The sequence below is a fragment of the Pelmatolapia mariae genome, linkage group LG3_W, assembly GCF_036321145.2.
Source record: "Pelmatolapia mariae isolate MD_Pm_ZW linkage group LG3_W, Pm_UMD_F_2, whole genome shotgun sequence".
NCBI classification, from domain to species: Eukaryota; Metazoa; Chordata; class Actinopteri; order Cichliformes; family Cichlidae; genus Pelmatolapia; species Pelmatolapia mariae.
In genome coordinates, this window is record NC_086229.1 from 81,270,746 (window position 1) to 81,290,670 (window position 19,925).

A 19,925-nucleotide genomic window follows, 5' to 3' on the forward strand; every position below is an offset into this window, starting at 1 on the left:
AAATATGATACACTTGACGTTAATGGGTTTAAGATGTTGTTTGTATGTTTTTTTATGTTTAACGCACTCAATATTCACTCTCTTTCCCAGTGCCACGGCCCCTCGGCTCGCCCACTTCCTCATTCTGTTGAACTGGTGACATTTAACTGGCTAGGTCTCATGGGAAATGGTGTTTGTTAAAGGCCACAAATCAGAGAAAATGCAAAGTTCATTAAAGTTTGGTTTTAAACCTCCACCTAGACATACTCTCTCTCTCTGTATGTATATATGGAGGACAACAAAAATGAATCAACATTATTATAAATGCAGCAGTTTCACAGCTCCAGCCCTTTGGCAGTACTGAACCCAGCGTAAACTGTAAAGTCAGGCTGCTTTCCCCAAGATTAAATATTGTATAATTTGCATTGTTACAAATTGTGTTGCTTACATCAACAGTTTCATTTTGGGAGGCAGTGGGTGGGCTAGATCAATAGGATATCTGTACAGCACAAACACACATTGTCGCCACAGACTAATAAACACAAATAACTCTTATAAAAACGCTGCCGCTGCTTTCAGCCGCTTTGGTTCGTTCAAGTCGCGGATTCTCTCTTAAATTTTGGCTCGATATAGAATTGGCATTATGCATAAAACGGTATTTTCTGACTAATGTTATGGCATAGTGTTTAATCCTTCAACACCCACCATGCTGCTGCAGGTGGTTCGCTTATATGCGAGCAAATATAACTTGTTTATTGTTAGAACTTAGCGGCATTACAATGTCTCTGTACGCTCGACATCGCACCTGGGTTATATTTACAGCAGGCCGATCCTTTTGAAGAACTCTCACCTTTTTCTAGAGCTAATATTTCCCCTTTTTTTATTATTTGCAAAGTTTCTTGTTGCAAGCGAGTTCAGTGTTAATGCATAATAGTCGACCCGTCACGTGGAAAGTAGGCGCGCTGCATTTCCACGCGTGGCAAAAAGACTAATGACTGTTTGTTGCTCCGCTCTCCGCTTTTCTATTTTTTTATGTACTCACTTAATGAGTGCAGGGATGCTCCCTTTCATGTGTTCATATCAAAGCCAATCCCTTAATTGTTTTGATAGGCAGTTGTGGGGGGAGAGAGAGAGCGGGTTAAAAAAAAGTATTTATTTTAATTATTTATTTATTTGTTTCATCTTATCTAAGCCGTAATGATTTAACCTACAGAGCAGCGACAGTTCCACTGGAACAAGTGCATAATTATACATTTAAGTGTTCTACTTAATGTGCTCGTTTTCAAGCTGTCAAGGTCATTCGCTGGAGTGCCATTAGTGAGGAGAGGGGCCCTCTTTACCTGGAAACATGGCAGCCTGCAGGATCATACAATAGTACACTAGTGCAGCCCACTCTGACAGCCAGGCAGATATAGAAATTCATTTCTATAACACCCTCACTGATATAAGAAATGAAAGACCTATATATAAATATATATCTGTTCCTAATGTTTTTATGATATATGGTCCCTGCACTTAACAGCCCACGCGCTATCAAGGGGTAATGACTCTTGTGTGTCTGAGGAGAGGGTTAAAGTGATGGGGAGTGGGGAGCTGACACTGTGAACCCCCGATGGCCTTTCTGCTGGGTAGTCATGGCAACATCTAGCCCAGTCGTTAATGAGGCACAAGTGAGCTGTTAACAGAATACTGATTTGGGTTTGACATCAGCCCTGATTCATATCTGTCAGGAGGTGTTGATGAAATATGCACCCCGACTCTGCTTTATAACCGCGCATAAAATGGCCTCGGCGTGCCGTCTGTGCGTCGAATGCAAAACACAACTCGCCGCGCCTGTTGTGTGTTACAATTCCACAGCGATGACGTGGGTCAGCGCGCTCTACCTTAGGAGAAGTGTGCGGCAGAACAAAGAACCGTGTCTTTACGTAGCCCGCGTGCTGAAGATGAGTTCGTTCGTAGACCGTTACATGTAACGATGCATCTCAGTCCGGTTCTGAAAACTTGCATCCCAAATATGCTGGAAAAAAGGCAATATGTCTTCTTTGTGTGTCAGTCATATGAAACAAATTGAAAGCAAAGCCCTGACTGAGCGTGTGCCCTTCACATGTTCCTTTGCCTATGAATTATTTATTAAGGTGCTGGGCACCGTGGGTGGTCGGAGGGTGAGAGGAGTGTCAGTGACTGGCACAGTAATGACAGTGCTTGGGCTCATCTCAGAAGGCTGCTCTCTGATTGGTGACCTGACATGAGGAAGTAAAGGTTATAGCAATGCCTGCTGCTGCTTCTGCTGCTGCTGCTTTGCTACGAGATGAAACCTTTTCTTTTTTCCCCCCTCTTTTCCATTTTATGGCGCCGTTTCGCAAAATCCAAATTAACCACCAGCGTCCAAATTACTCTCTCTACCTGCCGGTGCCCTGGCCCCTCTCATGCTGTAAATGATTACGGCATTAACTGCATAGTGTGGGGACTAACGTGCTGCTCCAGACCCCGTGTTAAAGCAGCAAAAAGCATAGCTGTGAGGTATAATTCATTTGCTGCGGCAGCTAATGAGTGGATGCTACAGTGGGAAGGTGACAGTAATAAGCGCAGACATTACACCATCTTAACATAGGTACTGTATTTCATTAGTACTGCAGGTGGTGAGGATTCAGTATAAGGAGCCGGTTGTTGAAGAAGTTTTTATAAGTAATTTGACGCTGAGCTGGCATATCTGATGTGACAGTTCCTGTCGCTTCATGGCTGCAAATGAATAGAGCGCTTCTGAAGGAGCGGGCTTGATGTTGATGCTCTCTGTAACAGAAACTGATGGGAGTCGCCTCTGAAGCCGTTTATCTGTCGGTAAATTGGCGTGACGGTTGTGTTTTTATTCGACTGTTTCTTGTTGCCAGACATGCTTGCAGTGAGATGTAATTGCTACCTGATTGTTTAACGTCTCTGCTGCGTTTTTGTAGCTTGTCCTTTGAGTAAATGTTAAAGTAAACACGTCCTTTTTTGGGTGTCTTTGTGTTCACTTTGTTTTTAATGAACTACAATCTTTCACTAACCTCGACTAAGCCCAGTGAGAACCTAAAATAGCCGCGAATATTTGTGGCTTCAAGCACGTTGGCATTAAATACTCTTCCCTCTGCGTGATCATTCTGAAACACTGCAGATTCAATCAAGATTTTCTCGTTCTGTCGGTAGTGAAATTCATCATATTTAATCACGGTGCTCACATGAAAGCCATTTGTAGAAGAGAGGATTGCATTTCGAAGAATACAAGTATGAGTTTTTTATTGAAAAGCGTGTTTAATTTTGTCTTAAGAGAAAAAAAGTGATTGAACTTCCACTTATCAAAATAAAGTCTAAACTGGAGAGTCTAACGAGAGATTTAACCGACTGTTGAATTTGATTTGGTTTTAGTCATTTGCTGAAAACCTGCATTATGTGCCCTTTAACTGTTATAAACAATGGTATGGGTTCTCCGGCTTCCTCCCACAGTCCAAAGACATGCACTTAGTGGGGTTAGGTTAATTGGAAACACTAAATTGCCCATAGGTATGAATGGGGGAGTGAATGTGAGTGTGATTGGTTGTCTCTGTCTATATGTTAGCCCTGTGACAGACTGGCGACCTGTCCAAGTGTACCCTGATTCTCGCCGTAAGACAGCTGGGATAGGCTCCAGCGCCCCTCGCGACCCTGAAAAGGATAAGCGGAAGCGAATGGATGGATGGATGGATAGACAAAAACAGAATTCTAAAAGCTTGAAAGTCTGTATTTAGTATGACCACACCTAAACTCTTTCTCATAATTTCTTTGAATAGTCTTCAGGAATAGTTCTCCAGGCTTCTTGAAGGACATTCAAAGCTCTTCTTGTTGTTGTTTCTGCCTTTTTTTCTGTTCTCTGTCAAGATGATCCTACACTGCCTTAATAATGTTAAGATCTGGGGAGGCCAATCCATGACCGATAGTGTTCCACTGTGTGTTTTTCTATCCAGGTATGCTTTTACTGCATTGGCAGTGTGTCTGGGATCATTCTCACACTGGCAAATTAAGAAATACTATTTTGTTCCTGCCAAAACGTGTTGTCTTTGACCCACCCACCAATCAAATAGGCTGGTCATTATTTTGTTGGCTATGTAGCATACTTAGATTCAGAGAAATCTAACCTGTGTCGGGTTAGAAATGAATGTAACAATGTGTGCCGTTTTGCCTGGTCACTGATACCTTCGGTTTTTAATTCTCAACAAGCATTTAAAATCAGCCTTCAGTACGGGTTGCAATGCTCTATTCTGCTACTGCTTCAGCATAGTATGATGTAACATGTTATGATTAAAGTTTCACGTATGTCCCGATACAGAAAGAGGGTTACTTTCTTTTTCATTTAACTGTATGTGAAGCATGTTTAATGAATGCATATACCCTATGCAGGTAGTTTGGTTTTAATGCATGATAGGTTGATGCTTTGTGTCACTGACTTCAGCTTTCTAATGTCTACATAGATACAAAGAAACCTCTGTAGGCAAAAATAGTTGAGGAAACATTCTAAAAGAGGCCACCATGGTCTTCTTTTCCCGATGGTCCTCTCCAGTGAAGGCCTGGGGTCTCACATACACACTGACATGCCCATTAAGGCATGCAAAAATACACTTCTGGCCCAGATTCTCCCCCCGCTCAGTATCTGCAGGGTGTTTCAGCACCAGAGTAGAGTTGTCCAAAATGATAATTGCTTCTGAAAGGCTGATTTGTGGCTGTATCAGAGGGGGTAACTCTCCTGTCATTGTTGAGCGAGATTAGCCGTGGATCTTCGGGATTTATCACTCGAGGCATACGGATTAGCACTGCGATGAAGTTTAAAACAGAATCGCTGGCGACCACATCATTTTTGAGAAATAAGAGGAGCTTATATCAGCTCAAGTCATTATCAGAAGAAGAAAAGGGGCCTAATCAGCTCTTTTAATGCTAATTACTCTTCATGAGGATTAGATTATATATATTAAAACAAACAAAAAAAAAAACCTGCTCTGACAGCTATAAAGTATTGTTTTAAATTCCTGAAGTGACAGTTTGGATAATCAACAACATATTGTAGTCCCACCCCCATCTTTTCTAATATATACATATAAACACACACAGCAGGCCTGTTTGTGGGCACTGGATTAAATGAAATCACAACTCCACCTGCTTTTTAGTATGTCAATAGAAATCACACCTTAGTGGAGACCAAATTAAATGAAATTGGCTCCCTAATGTGCACGGGTAAGAGGCATGTCTGGATTCTCCGAGGCCTACCATCTCACCAGCAATGCAAACTAGATGCATGGATAATAGTTTTAGCTGGCCAGATACGCTGCTATTACAGGTTTATCTTTGATGGAAGGTGCCTTTTATAGCATTAAGAGAGGCCAGACAAAGAAAGGATCGTAACGCAGATATCTGGAAATAAGATTCTGGACGTTTTAAGCTTGAAAAAGAGCATGGCTTCAATATCTTCCATCATTAATCATTAAAAAGGAAGTCTGGGTTTGTGGACCCTCGTTTCCTGTGGTTGGAAATGAATTTCTACCCTCCGCTGGCAGCGCTAATCTATTTACATACTCAAAATATGTTCATCCATGCTATTCTTCTAAAAACAGAAAAATACGTCTGGTTTTTTGTTTGTTTCTCGTCACTGTTTGAATAGTAATGTTTGGAATCTCTGTAGCTCTGTTCAAACAGGTGCAGTAGATCAGCCAACAAGAAAATACATATAGTGAAGCAGATCATTTAAGGAGACTGACCCTGCTGCTACAAGTGTGAGCGAGCATGATTTGTGTCATGGCTGCAGCTTAAAGCCAAACTGTGACAAATTGGATGAGAAAATGAAGTTGTCACTGAGCCAGAGGGGTCAATTTGCACATTTGGGTTCAGCTATATTGTCTGTCACGGGGTCAGAGTAACATATAGTAATGTTTATGCACCCTGGTGCCTTGAAATTAAGCAGTTTTCCACAGGTGTGAACACCTGGCAGTGCACTAGTCTGTTGATAAGTGTGGAATGGCTTTATAAAACGGCCTGCCAATACAGACTGCGAGTAGGTATTATTACGGGGAATGATCTGTCAATAAGATTCCATCTCCCGACTGGAACACTGGATTGTGTTGGCTATATCTCAGCAATAACTCAAGCCTAATTGACGGGGGCCTATGCCGCCTCCTGGGGCACGAGAGAGCTGACAGAGTGAGAATGGAGATTAAGGAAGGAAGTGAACGAAGGTGAGGCGAGGGAATGAGCTGTGTGTGTGCGTGTTAGGGGGATTGTGGGGCTGGAGGGGGTCGCGATGGATGAGCCGGCGCAGAGGTGATGCGCAAGGGATCGCCGGTCAACTCGCAACGAGAGCAGGAGCACTGTCGCTTTCTCCACTTGGCATGTCTGCCGGCCCTGACAGCAATCCATTTGAGGGCCTCCTGGTGCTAACAGAGTGCTAAAACCCAATCAAACAGGCTCGAAGGAAAAAGGCGAGGCGCTCGGTCCCGAGCCGGCTCCCACTTGTGTGAGCAATTCACCTTCGACTGACCCGTTCGGGCGTCTTAAATAAGCCATGCGCATCAAGGAGAGCAGAAAAGTCACACTTGGGGACCTGAAGACAGCCGTGTGTCCGTACAAGCAGGAGAGTGTTTTTGAAATCAGAGATGACTCCATATTTTCTCTCGTCAAGGTCGAAGGAGGAAAAAAATATTTAGAGGAGTGAAAAATTCTGCATTTCTTGGACACCACTTAAACACCCAGAGTAGAGAGTCCTTTATTTATTTACAGCCTCTCATTATGACTATAATAACAATTATTATTATTATTTCATGTGTCGTTTAAGATTTATGATAACTTGGGTCAAAAACGAAAAGAACTAACAAATTTTTGTTGTTGTTGAGCTTAAGAGCAATGCACTTTACTCAATGTCAAGCTGTCAGCGTAATATCCTACTGAGATCAATTAGGACAACCAATAAAAATATCATAATAGGTCATGAAATAAAGCAGATTAGCCTTCATAATACTAAACGCAATACTCAGAGCAGGTCTTGCTATGTTCATCCCCTGCGTAAAGGTCAGTGCAAGCACATTGATCAAGGGCTGGGTCCTTGTGACAGGATTGGCACTGGTGACGGATGCACTTAGGCAAATTAAAAGAATACTTTGAATTTATAGCTTTTTGCAGCTCTTTATCTTGGCTGATTAATAGAAGACCAACAAGCCATTAGAGGGGGGAGGGGCTGCAGGTTTATTTTTCCCCATTTGCTGTATGTTTTCCGGAAAGTGAGGCAAAGATTGATTCTATTACTCGTGCTTTGTCTTGACAGGAAAATAGTTCCTAGCTGGAACAAGAAGGCAAGAGATCAGAGCGAGACATATTTCAATAAAATCTTCAGTCAGTCATGCACCGAGACTCCCCCCCCCACCCCCTCAACAGGATTACAATCTTTTTTAAAAATCAGTGCTTACCACCAGCGCCGCTACAGTTGACACCACCTCAAAGAAGCTGCTCGAGCTCAACAAAAGATCAGAGGAAGTTAGCCAGTAAAAACATAATGAAATGGCATCTGTCACTACTGTGTTGGATGGAGTCCACTGGCACCCTGGTTTGCTTTGGTTTTCATAACTCCCCTTGAAATGTTTGGTGAGAATGTAATTAGCTAGCACTGGGCAGGCACAGCCTCATTCGAGATAGGCTTCTCTGTTTTCCTCTTCTCCTTCCCTCCTGCACACAGTATTAATTCTGACAAAACGGTAATTAATATTTCCCCTCCATTGTTGAACAGGAGAGGGGACGTGATTGTCGGTGCCAGGAACCAAACAAGGGCACTGCCAGGCTGCCCATCTTGCCAGCTTTTTATTTTCGCTGAGAGAAAGTGTTTTTCAATAAGCCAACTGAGTGGTGTTCACAAAAAAGGAAAAAAAGTTGTGTTGTTTTTTTTTTTTGGCTGAGTTGGTCCTGGTTAACTCTTAAAAGACCATTTTTGACCATTAGATAGGAACTTTATTTCCACACACACATGCACAAACTTAAAGGTACATTAAGTCGTTTTATTGGGTTATTTAATAGAAAAAAATAATATTATACTCAAATATACATTGATTAGTGTTTAATTAATTGATGTGTTCTCAAAAACGTCTATTAAAAATACATACAAGTGGGCGCTCTTTTTTAGAAGCCACCATGTTGCCCCGTCATCTTGAACACAGTGGCCAAGGTGGACATTGCCCTTCCACCCATTTGTGTTTTACCTACGTGGCTAGAGGTGGTCAAATATGTAATATTCGAAATGCAGAGGGGAACTCGAAGGTGTCCACTTGTAGTGGAGGAACATTCACTGAACCTTTACGCTCAAAATATGAGGAATCTTACTTGTGTTTTATTTTCATGGAGAAGAGGTCCGCTTCGCCAAAGAAGTAAAAACACGAAGGAAAAAGACAACATCACTGGCATAAAAATGTCAACCTCTTCCTCTTCACCTCAGGCCTCATCTCCTGAACTGAAGTCCGAGTTCTAACACAAAAAACGTGCTTATTTATTACCAAAATTGTCACAGTTACTTACTGTCCTCAGATTACACCTGCGACCCTCCCATCTCTGGACAGCTGAAAAGCAAGCTGACTAAACAGCAGCCAGCTAAGTTTACCAAGCATCATTCACTAAGATCCAGTGTTAGATCCATTTCAAAATCTGTTTCAGCAACGTTAGCTAACAGCAACAAAAACAGCAGCGCTTACTGACAGAAAAGTTCACGATATCCTCAGGAACTCAGTCTCAATATCATCAGACAGAAGTAAGCATCACTGACATAGGCAGCTGAGGTAAACAGTGGACTGACAGCCTACCTAGAAAGCAATAGACTCTGTGGTGGATCCAGACTCTTTATTATTGGAATACAGTCACTACTGATGAGCAGTGGCCAAAGCTGTGGACTCGGAAGCAGTGTTGGGCAAGTTACTTTGAAAAGGTAATTATAGTTACTAGTTACTTCTTCAAAAGTAACTGAGTTAGTAACTGTTACAAGATTCTAAAAGTAATTCATTACTTGAAAAGTAACTATTGCGTTACTTTAAAAAAAAATGTTTAACCGTCTGGAGTCCAGGGTATAATTGGCCATTTTTAACTACTTTTGATTTTCCCTCCACATTTCACCTTTAAAAACTATTTAATTTGCCTTGTTTGGTATCATCCTTTTCAGCAGAACCTCACGTGTCTGAATTTACAGTTATGTTTTCATTTTGACATACTGTATTAACACAATTGATCTAAAATCAGACAAAAAAAACATAAAATCCGAGTAGAAAAAGTTATTTTTACTGTAACAACCACAAACATGTTTATTGAATCATATTTCATAACTTTAAATACAAATAAAAATTGTCAATTTTAAAATCCTATGCACAAATTTTGCAAACAACAAAGTTATTTTTAGCCATTTACCTTTTACCCTCTTTTTTTAAAATAACCATTTCAAACTATTTACAGAACAATCAGCTGTTCTGCATTCAATAAGATGCCGCACAAATTATTTGTGCCACTCCAAAAAAATAATTTGTCCACTATAAAGGAGAACATCACAGCCTATAAACTATTAAACTATAAACTACCCAACTATTCAGGAAAAAAATCGTGTGATTGACTTACCACGACTACTTTATTCTTCCTCAGTCAAACAGCAGCACTCATGCGATTGTTTTGCCCCCTTAGCTCCAGGTGTTGTACCAAAAAGTGATCCTTTGGCAGAAAATGCTTGCCGCCTGCGGGAGCGTGCACAGCTGCTTAAAGCTGTAGCGCCCAGATTACTTACAGCTACTTCCATGCAACTGATATAAGACATGGTAAGCTGAACACAGCTTCAGCCGTCTGTTTGTTGAAAAATAGTAACGCGACCGCACCGCATTTTCTTGTTAGTAACAGTAACGGCGTTGTAACGATAGAAATAGTAATTAGTTAGATTACTCGTTACTGTAACGCTGTTATTCCCATCACTGCTCGGGAGGGTGAAAACATAAAATACTGCAAAATATTTAATTTATCTGTTTTTTTAAATTCCTGATTTATTGTAAAGTGTTGATATTATTCAAATATATTCAAATATAGTTTGTACTAAAATGTGTTTTTACACGTCGTGCCTGTTGGATACATGGGGTACAATCTAAATAATTCTCTCTCTTGGCCGACTAAAACATGTTTGTCCTGCAGCGGCCACCATAACGACAATAATGCACTTAAATTTGAAGGAGAAAGCTCTGTTGAATGCAATCGGCAATGCACTGACATCTAGTGGTGAAATTTTACACACTGTACCTTTAAGTAAAATAACATATATTATGTCTTACGTCATTTCATTTTTAAACATTTTTCAGGATGTGGGGGATGTGGACAGGAAAGCCAAAGAACCACTACAGTCAGATGGTCTATGAGAATGGAGAGCCCTGCTGGCAAGGAGGTTCACGCAGTACTACAGTAAGCACAACAAACTGTATATATCTTTAATCATCCTTTACAACCCAAACCCTCTTACAGTAATGAGAGCACCAAGAGGCAGACATGAATTAACTAACAGATATTCAAATGAACAAATGGTATATGCACACACTGACAGACTGTCAGACAAGCAGATGGAAGGATGAAGGCTGTGCACAACTCATTATAACTCCACCCAAAATAAAAGATGGGATAGAGAGCCTATTTTATTTGAATTCAGTTGGAGAATAATTTAGTAATTATACTAATGTTTCCTCTCATTTTATAAGCAGGGTACCAGGAGCAGAGCTACCACCCTGCACATGCAGGCAAGGCTGCAAATCTTATTGTAGTTCTAGGGAAAGCAACAAGATGAACACTTGACTCGATGCCAAGTCAGAGCGGGGTAAATGGACACTGCACTAAGAGAAAACTAAAGGAAACAGGCAAACTGAGCTGCTTCTCTCGATGTTAACCAGGAAATAAAATGAGATCTGTGTCCCCCGGTCTGCCTCATCCCGGGCATGTGCATTTCAACAATCAGGATCGAGTCAATCAGTCCTCATGGCGTGCTCAGCAGCCTGGCAAAAATATGTTATGTCCAGAGCCAAGTGATTGAAAGTGACTTACCCCCCCGACACGCACACTCTTTGTCAGTCTGCACTGGTTTTCATGGTTAATGTTGCTGCTCCGTTTGCATTCTTCTGCAGCATTCTCCTCTTCTACATATTCCCAGCATCACGCCCTCTCTCAGCCAGTCTTTATGACACCCATTTACATTTGTGTGTGAGAAATTTGCTCAGTTAAAAATAAAGCACATTTAATCATCTGATTTTCTGTGCCTGGCCCCCCTCTTCAAATCACAGTCCAATAAATGTCATTTGCAAATGCATGTACTCATGCCATCCAGGGCCCCCCTTTGAAAACACTAAATTGAAGTCCTTTGATACGACCCCCTAACTCTGCGCAGACGGCATAAATAAAGTCTTGTCAGAAGTAGACGCTCATTATATTTGAAAGGCTGAACCTCAGCTTTGGGTAGCACACTCTTTCATTGCAGTGTACCATCTTGTATGCTGGAGAAGAGGCGCGAGTGATGTATTGTTTTGCTGGTGGATATTGGGGTAATCCAAATTCAAGCGGTGCACAGTTTGTCTTGTGTGTCTGTGGGGATAGGTGAACTCAACTCTTTCAGTTATTAATTAAGTTCTGTGTCTGTGGTCATTAAGCACGAGCTACAGCTACCACAGCCGGATCTAAACCAGCTCCTTTCATTGACTCATTCATGGATAATTCCAGATTATTACATTTGCGATCTGCTTTTTGCGGCACTGACTGTGATTTTGACAGTATTGTAGTCACAGAATGAACTGCTGAACTCTGAGTGTGGGTTAGCGTTGCTAAATACATGGGTAAAAAAAAACCCCTGAACAGGTGACCAAACCACTTGTTTTAGCAAAAGTTTGAAGAGAAAACCTAAGCCAACAAGAACACAACAGCAGTCACCTCAAGGCGATTTATATTATAAAGTAAAGACCCTACAATAATACAGAGAAAAACCTTGACAATCACATGACACCCGTGAGCAAGCAGTTTGTGACAGTGGGAAGAAAAAACTCCCTTTTAACAGGAAGAAACCTCTGGCAGAACCAGGGTCAGGGAGGGGCGGCTTTCTGCCCCAACTGGTTGGGGGTGAGAAGAGGGAGCCAGGACAAAAGGCACACTGTAGGAAAAAGCCAGAGATTAATAAGCACTAATGATTAAATCCAGAGTGGTGTATAAACATAGTGACTGAAGAAGAAACAGTGCATCATGGGAAGCTCCTAGCAGTCCAGGCTTATTGCATCAAAACTACACTAAGGGAGGATTCAGGGTCACCTGATCCAGCTCCAACTATGAGTTTTATCAAAAAGGAAAAGCACAGAGGGTGTTTTTCCTCCAGAATAATATTTTTAGTATATTTAATGGGAGTATGCAAAATTTAACTTTCATACTATGAAGCTTTTTCAGATTACAGGCCCTGCATGTACTTAAGCATGGTTTGAAATTTTAGTGCTTTTATTTGACTTATTTCTCTCAGCACTTTTGAGCACTCGTAAGTACAGCGCTGACATTTTCAGGGCTGAATAACACATTTAATCTCTGTTAAAAACTGCAACCCATGAGAGCACAGGGAGACTGGGCAAAACACAAGCTGTGGTAGAGAGAAAACATTTAATGAGATGCAGCAGTGATGTAAAAACATATGGGGAGTGAAGAAGAAATGCTCAGTGCATGATCCGCAGCCCCCACCAGCCTACCTGCAGCATAGCATAGGGATAGTTCAGGGTCACCTGTTCTGGCCCTAACTTTAAGCTTTACATTCACAGAGGAAAGTTTTCAGTGAAGAAAACTGTAAAACTTTCAAGGGTCATATCCCCACAGAGGAGAACTAGCTGACCAAAACAAGTCATAGCATATGATGAAGAATACAGTGGGATGCAGACTGGAGCAGCAAGGGATCGAACCACCAAACTTTCATTTGATTGATGACCTGCTCTACGTCCTGAGCTATAGCTGCCCTGGTGACTAATCACGTGTTGTGGCGTCACTGTAAAGTGTAAGGTTTAGGGGCTTCCAATGGACACAATTAATGCAGAATCCAATCTATCTTGCTCTGTGTTCCCTTTTATGGGCCAAAATCTAAAATCCATGGATCTGGATTTCCCACAGTGCTGCATAACTGCCTGTTAATCAACCAATTCTTCCACACTTCCTCGTAAGATGTGTTTTCTACTACTGCTGTCTTACATTATTACATGTAGTGTATTAAAGGATAAATCGCCACCAAGACTGAGCTATCGCTCCTTCACCTGCAAATTAAAACCAGACCGCTAATACTCATGGACAAGCGTGACAGAAAATACTTTGTCTCATCAAGCAGCGCACACCCACTTAATATCTCAGTGCAACAAGATACTAAGTGACATAACAAAAGACTATTTTAGTCTACCTACGGGACAAAGCCAAATCACCAGTTCTACTAGCCTGAAACTTCTGCACAACAATACCTGCTAGGTTCCCATCTCTGCCTCTTCAGGTGCTTTTGTTCGCCAAAGGGATTGTCTGTTCAGGGTGCTGAATGATGAGAGGGGTTGCCATGGAAACCACTCCCAAGTAAAAGAAGTTGTTTTCCCCTCCACTCTCTTGCAGGGGGCGTCAAAGTCACCTATTAAAGTCGTGACAGCAGTAATCGCATCCTCCTCCTGTCCTGTTCGCTCGCGGGTACGACAGCGGCGGTGTCCCATAAATCCACACTCTCTCTTACTCACAGAAACACTTTGATTCACGCGAAGTCACAACAAGTCAGCGGTTCCTTCTGTATAATTTTGTCATTTGTAGCAAGCCCCACTTCTTCGCAAAACTTTAAGAGGTTGTAAAACAAGTGGCAGGTCAACTTTAATCAGCTCCCTTTGTGTGATCAAACTGCCATGGCTCTTGACTCAGGCTAACAATGGCTCTTCTCAACCTCAACTTCTCTTTCTTTGTGCTTTTCTAGGTCACACTGACATGCGGAACGGAGACAGCCTTGCGATCAGTGAAAGAGCCCAGCAAATGCCAGTACATCATGGACTTTCAGACTCCTGTGGCCTGTCAGCCGGTGCTAAAGCAGCAGGGTATACACAGTGAACTGTGACCCATTCCCTTACTGGCCTAGCCCAGAATAACTTGGACCCCTTCCTCTCTTCTGCTAGCCCGCGGTGACAGGCTGGGGTCCTGAGGGTCCCCTCTGACATCTGTGTTGTCAGAACATATATACTTCCAAGGCAGTCTGGCTAAGGTCAGAGTCTGGTTTTCAGTAGCCACTTTAGTTTCCATTGATTGTTACAGTGCTGCTTTCTTGCTGTTACACTTTAATATCTAAATAGAGCATTTACTGAATGATTTAGTTAACGCAACGTGTTCAACATTACTGTGTATTCCCTGTAAGTGTTTGCACTCAATGCTCAGCAATAAGCAATATTACTGTGTAAATAATGGGAGAAAGTGAAACCCAATCTATTGTAGGGTCTAAACACATTTCTGCTAATGTAATTGCCATTTTAAATAACTGCTCAGTAATATGCAAAAATAAAAGGACTGTGTCCTTGCTCTTCATTATGACTGCCTTATAAAAATAGCCTTCCTTAACATCAAGGATATGTTGTATGTTTCTTATGTTGAGCAAATTAAACTTATAAATGAATCAGATGATCTTCCCAGAAGGAGCTGCATGTTCAGCTGTTTCCTGGTGCAGTTTAGCATAAAGCTAAATGATTCTATGAAAACTACAAAACAAAAAAACAAAAGAGTTGTTGCACTGGTTGACATTTTTCCTCATTGCAGTAAACATGTACTTTATAATTTATAGTCCCTTTACTGTAACAATTCAGTACAGTACCAAATGTGTGTTGTTCCACAGCTGAAAACAGTTCCCAATAAATGTATTTTACTACTCCTGAAACCAACAATACCCAGTTCTTATAGGCTTCAGTCACACAGGCCTAGAGACTGGTTGGCAACCTCTGAGCAACCACTGATCACTTATAGAAGATTGTGTATTCCACATTTGCTTTGGTGGACACCAACTTGTTTACAAACACTCACCAACTACTTGCCAAGCGGTAGTGAAACTTGGGCTACGTCCACATGTATGCAAGTATTTTTGAAAACATAGCTGTTTCTATGCATTTGGGCCTTTCGTCCACACGATTTTTATAAATTCCTGCCAAGGTGGAGATTTTCGAAAACTCGTTTTTTGCGTTTACTTGTGGACGAGGAAAATGGAGATTTAGTCACGCTATGTCAAAGGTGTGCGCCTTTTATGATGACACTGTGCGTACATGAGATGAATTTCTACATTGGCGGATATGAACAAAACAATGTTGCTGTTAATCTTACTATCTGCAGTTTTTACACTCTTACATATACACACACAGTTACTGCCCCTCCATTTAGAAAGACTGCTTCTTTGCGCCATCTTTGTTTACTCTTCTAGACTTCTGATTGGCCAACATTTCTACACAGTTAGGATTATACTGCCACCTGTTACTTTGTCATGTCCTTGACAGCTTTTGACTTCGTTTTTTATTTTTACATGTAAACGAAAACAGAAAATCTCAGTTTACAAAAATACCCGCGTACGTGTGGACGTATCTTTGGATGCACAAACTAAAAATGGAAACTCTTCGCTTTCAAAGTAAAAGTTGTGCCTTTCTGCCGAAACCAGCACATTTCAACTTTGACATAAAGGCAAACCGTCTCCACTTTGTGTTGCACATTTCATAGTGTCAGTACTAACTAGCAAATAGTTGTGTGTTTGCAACCAAGTCGATATCTTCCATGCTACTTGCGGCCACAGCGACCCAATAAATTGGAAGGTGGTTTTTTTGCAGCACCGTATACCTCTTTGCAGCCATTTTTGCCTAGCGACAGCAAGCAACCTCCAGCATCCGTTTGCCAACCATCTATTTTTACAATGCTGGAATGTTTCTAACCACAAAAACATAAGAACAAAAGGGGTCCAGTCCACTACTAGCAAGTTCAGTGAGTACAAATCTGTTTTTACAGATTAGCTTCGCCTCCAACGAGTGTGGAAACCAGTATTTAAGAAAGTATTAAGAGATGATTTAAATAATTATTGGCTACAGTCTAATCAGTATAAAAAATTAACTGAAGTCAGCCATATCCTTCATGCAGTGTGCATTCCGGTGTTTTTCTAACTAAAGGCCGACATAATCATAAAACATAATAAAAAACATTGCCAATAAAAATAGTGGCATCGCTATGTTTTTTTTCCTCCTAACTAGCTCACTTGAAAACTCATTTCTTAAACACACAGGAGTATATTCTCCAACTGCATTTATTACATTAGCCACACATCTTTCTGTATATTTACATTTTCATTTATTATCGTCGGAGTTATTTTTTACTGAACGTAGCGCGGCTCGTTTTCAAAGGAGTCCACCGTCCTTAGCGGTCTGCATCGTACAGGGTGTGCTGTCTGTGATGTTGTTATGTAACAGATTGTGGAGTTTCTGCAGCGGAGCCCTCTGCTCATTAAGGGGGAGCTAAATCAGCTGTCAGGTATCCAATAGGCTGCCTGATATATTCCTACCCTGCTGGGGCAGCTGGGTGGCTGTTTGCCTGCTAGCAATGCAATAGCCTCAGGCTCTGTAGCCCAGGGACTGTTGCTTTTTATTTATCCGGCGTCGGCTCCCATCCGCACACACTGGTTGATGGCGAATCAAACTATTTGCTTTCAGCTTCAGTTTTCAGAATAGCTGTCAATTTTATTGAAGGTGCAAAACAAGTCAGACAAAGGACATTTCTGCCAGAACTTCTCAAAGCCAATAAAATATGTAACACACACACACATATACACACTCTGCATTCAGAGTGGAACTAAACACATTATGTTAATACAGCTCAATCTGACAGCTCACAGTAAAATTATTGTATTCTCCTTAGCCTCAAAAAGGCAAATTAAATGATCAGCTAAACTGGCCATAAAAAGAGAATATCAAAACATTAATGGTTGGCATGGTGTTGCAATAGCTAGCACCATCAGCTCATAGCAAGATCCAGGGTTCGAATCCACCTGCTGGGGCAGAGTTTCCCTGTTCTCACAGAGTACTTCCCAAAGACCAAAAACATGATTTGTCCACCTCTCGCCCCATCACACCTGGAAAGGCTCCAGCCCCACTGTGACCCTCAACTGGATAAGATAGGATGGATGGATAATCCACTGTGTGTCCCTACAATCTCCAGGAAACAACACAGTGTTTGAGGATTTTAATCTGTTCCCTTACTTCAAATATGCAACAGATGCCAAAGCTGATGTCAGCATAACAACATTCAGCCTTCACAGGCTCCCAAGTCTGGCAGCAGCTGGAAATACTGCCAATCACCCAGACAGTGTCAAGAGCAGCCCTCTGTCTGTTACTGCAGGAGTCAACATTTCATTACTGGCATCTGGAGAAAACTTTATATTGCGGCATCGCCATATGGTGATCATGTGATTGGGTGTCATCAAGAACTTTTCCTCGGATAAAACCTGTTCTCACAAAGGAACAGATTTGACAATCTGCAGGGTATTAACAACTCCTCACTTTGCTGAATGATCATCATGTGGTAAATTACTTGCGTGCTTCACCCCACACAGCGTGGGTGGGAAACACATTGGAAGATTGCGGTTTAAATGGACAGTTATTAAAAAAAAAAAAGAAAAAAAAAAAAGAAGCTAGCACTGTGTGTTTCTGTACTTTTTTTTTTATAGCCGAACAGCCAATGATGTGCTGCAGCAGATCAGAAAAGGGAAGGAGGGAGTAGTAGGAAGGATTCAGTAGGGAAGCTGAGCACACACAGAGCACACACAGACACACTTGCTAGCACATACTTACACACCTCCATTCAGCACATTTGCACATGAAGGGGCAGGGATGGAAAGTCTTTCCAGTTGAGTGTGGGCGTATTTGTGTGTTGACTCCAAATTGCTAAAAGGACCCAGAGGCTTTATATTGCATTAAATCTCCGACTCAGCTTTGTAGAAACTAGTTCAAGGTACCTTGTTCTCTGGAGTGGGAGACAGCGGGGCTCTTGCCTGACTGACTGACTGGTGACTGACTGGTTGACTGACGCCCACCACAACCCAGCACCGCTTTCACTCTTTTGGAGATTGTTTTTAAGCTTCCTCCTTTGAAGGGAGGCCAGTTATACCCTCGGGGCCGAGAGTGAAAAAAAGGGCCTTGGCGTTGAGTCGGCGTGCGACAGTCACATCCAGCTCCCTCGTGTCCGCACTTACTCCAGTCTATTCAGTCACGATACTGACGCTTCACTTCGTCAGCCCTACAGATTTTGCACAAACAAAAGTGTTTGTGAGAGTACAGTGAATACAGTTTGTGTGTTCAGGTCTGCACTTTCTGATACAACTCAAAGCTTTGACACCGATACTGTGTTTTACTTCCAAACACAAGTCTGTGCGATCATTTCTTCTTTAGAATAGATGCTTTTAATCGATTAATTTAATGAATTTAATCTCCCATTCATTATTGTACATTTTTCTTGTCAGTGCCTTTACCTTACAGTATAAAGCAGCTTGAGGCAACTGTTTTTGTGATTTGGTGCTATATTAATAAAATTTAATTGAAAAATGTGTATTTCCTTCACTGGTTGGCCAGAGGTTGCTGGCTGTCAGCAAGTGAAAAATTGGTTGGAAACTCCAGCAAACACTCCCCAACCAGTTGGCAGTTAACAGGGAGTCACTGACAGGTCTCTAGGCACGTGTCACTGAGCCTTCAGCTGTTGATTTCACAGCACTCATTCCCGCAATCCATATTTGTCCCCAGCTGCCTGTTGGTCAGCAGGCAGTTGCAGACCATGTTAATAAGCTAGTCACTAGTTTATATCCCCTGCTGTTGGGTGGTAGGCACATAAAATAAGTAAAGTTGTGTAGAGTGCTCTGCTGAGGATTCAATAAAGATGCAGGCCATTAAAAGGTTGAAAAAGGGATACTGAGCTCAGCAAAGTTGTCTGCGTTTGTCTTAGCTGCTTTTACATCACTCATTCCATCGCTAAGGTTAAACTTCTGACTATCAGCTCCAGCCTGAACGTATAATGATAATGCTAGCACGAGCACAAGTATTGAAAAGTCTTTCCTTTTGGTAATGAGCCGACTCATTAAAATGTTCTAAATAAGCTTCTGGTCATGGCAGATCAAATAAGGCTGGAACAGCAGAACTCAATGGGTTCAGTGGGTTTATTACTTATGAAATCTACCTTTCATTTGTAAGATGCAGAATGTCTTCCCCTTTCAGAACGTTACAGTCTAAACGTTACTATTGCTCCTCTGTGCCTTAATTAGCAATTGGGAGAAGCTAAGGGTGACTTCTAGTCAGACTTTTTTTTATTTTTACTGCACAGTGTTTGAGAAAAACAAAATAATGGCAAACAAAATCTAATAACAGTCTGAGGAATTAGTTCAAACTCTGTAATGTGTCAAAACACTAGTGGGTACACTGTAGGATGAGCATCGTTGCTCCCGTGCTTCAGTCAGAGTGCACTGACACTGTAAGAAATGAAGAGCAGTGAGAGAATTAGAGATGCAGATGAACAAAGACTTATATTGACGGAGGGTGGGGCAGAGAAGGGGGAGGAGGAAGATACGCAGTCAAATAAACAGCAGTAAAAAAAATAAAAAATGACAGCGACCCGGACGATGCTTCAGGGAAAACTGCTCTTTCAGAGGAGGAGATAGACAAACTACCCGAGTAGCGAATAGTAATGGGAGGAGCAGAGAGAAAGGGAGAAATGTGAAGCTGGTGGTGGAGGAGGGAGGGGGTATAAGCAGCGCTGTCTATCTGGTGGAGGGTGAATGTTTCTGTGTTTGTGCTCTCACGTTGGCGAGCGAGGCTCAACACTTCCCCTGTGGAGTGGATGAGTGTAAGCGTGTCGCGGTTGGAGGCTGGAAGGCC

At 41.8% G+C, this 19,925-nt stretch overlaps 1 protein-coding gene across 2 annotated transcripts in view; it reads left to right on the forward strand.

The window, feature by feature from the left end:
* Positions 1 to 16,159, forward strand: part of LOC134619274 (glucosidase 2 subunit beta-like) — a 162,588-nt gene extending 146,429 nt beyond the window's left edge. For both annotated transcript variants that reach the window (XM_063465043.1, XM_063465050.1), the window contains exons 14-15: positions 10,335 to 10,434; positions 13,973 to 16,159. In XM_063465043.1, the coding sequence (XP_063321113.1) occupies positions 10,335 to 10,434; positions 13,973 to 14,110 (238 nt within the window). In that variant the 3' untranslated portion in view covers positions 14,111 to 16,159. The remainder of the gene's footprint in view (positions 1 to 10,334; positions 10,435 to 13,972) is intronic.
* The last annotated feature ends 3,766 nt before the right edge of the window (positions 16,160 to 19,925 follow it).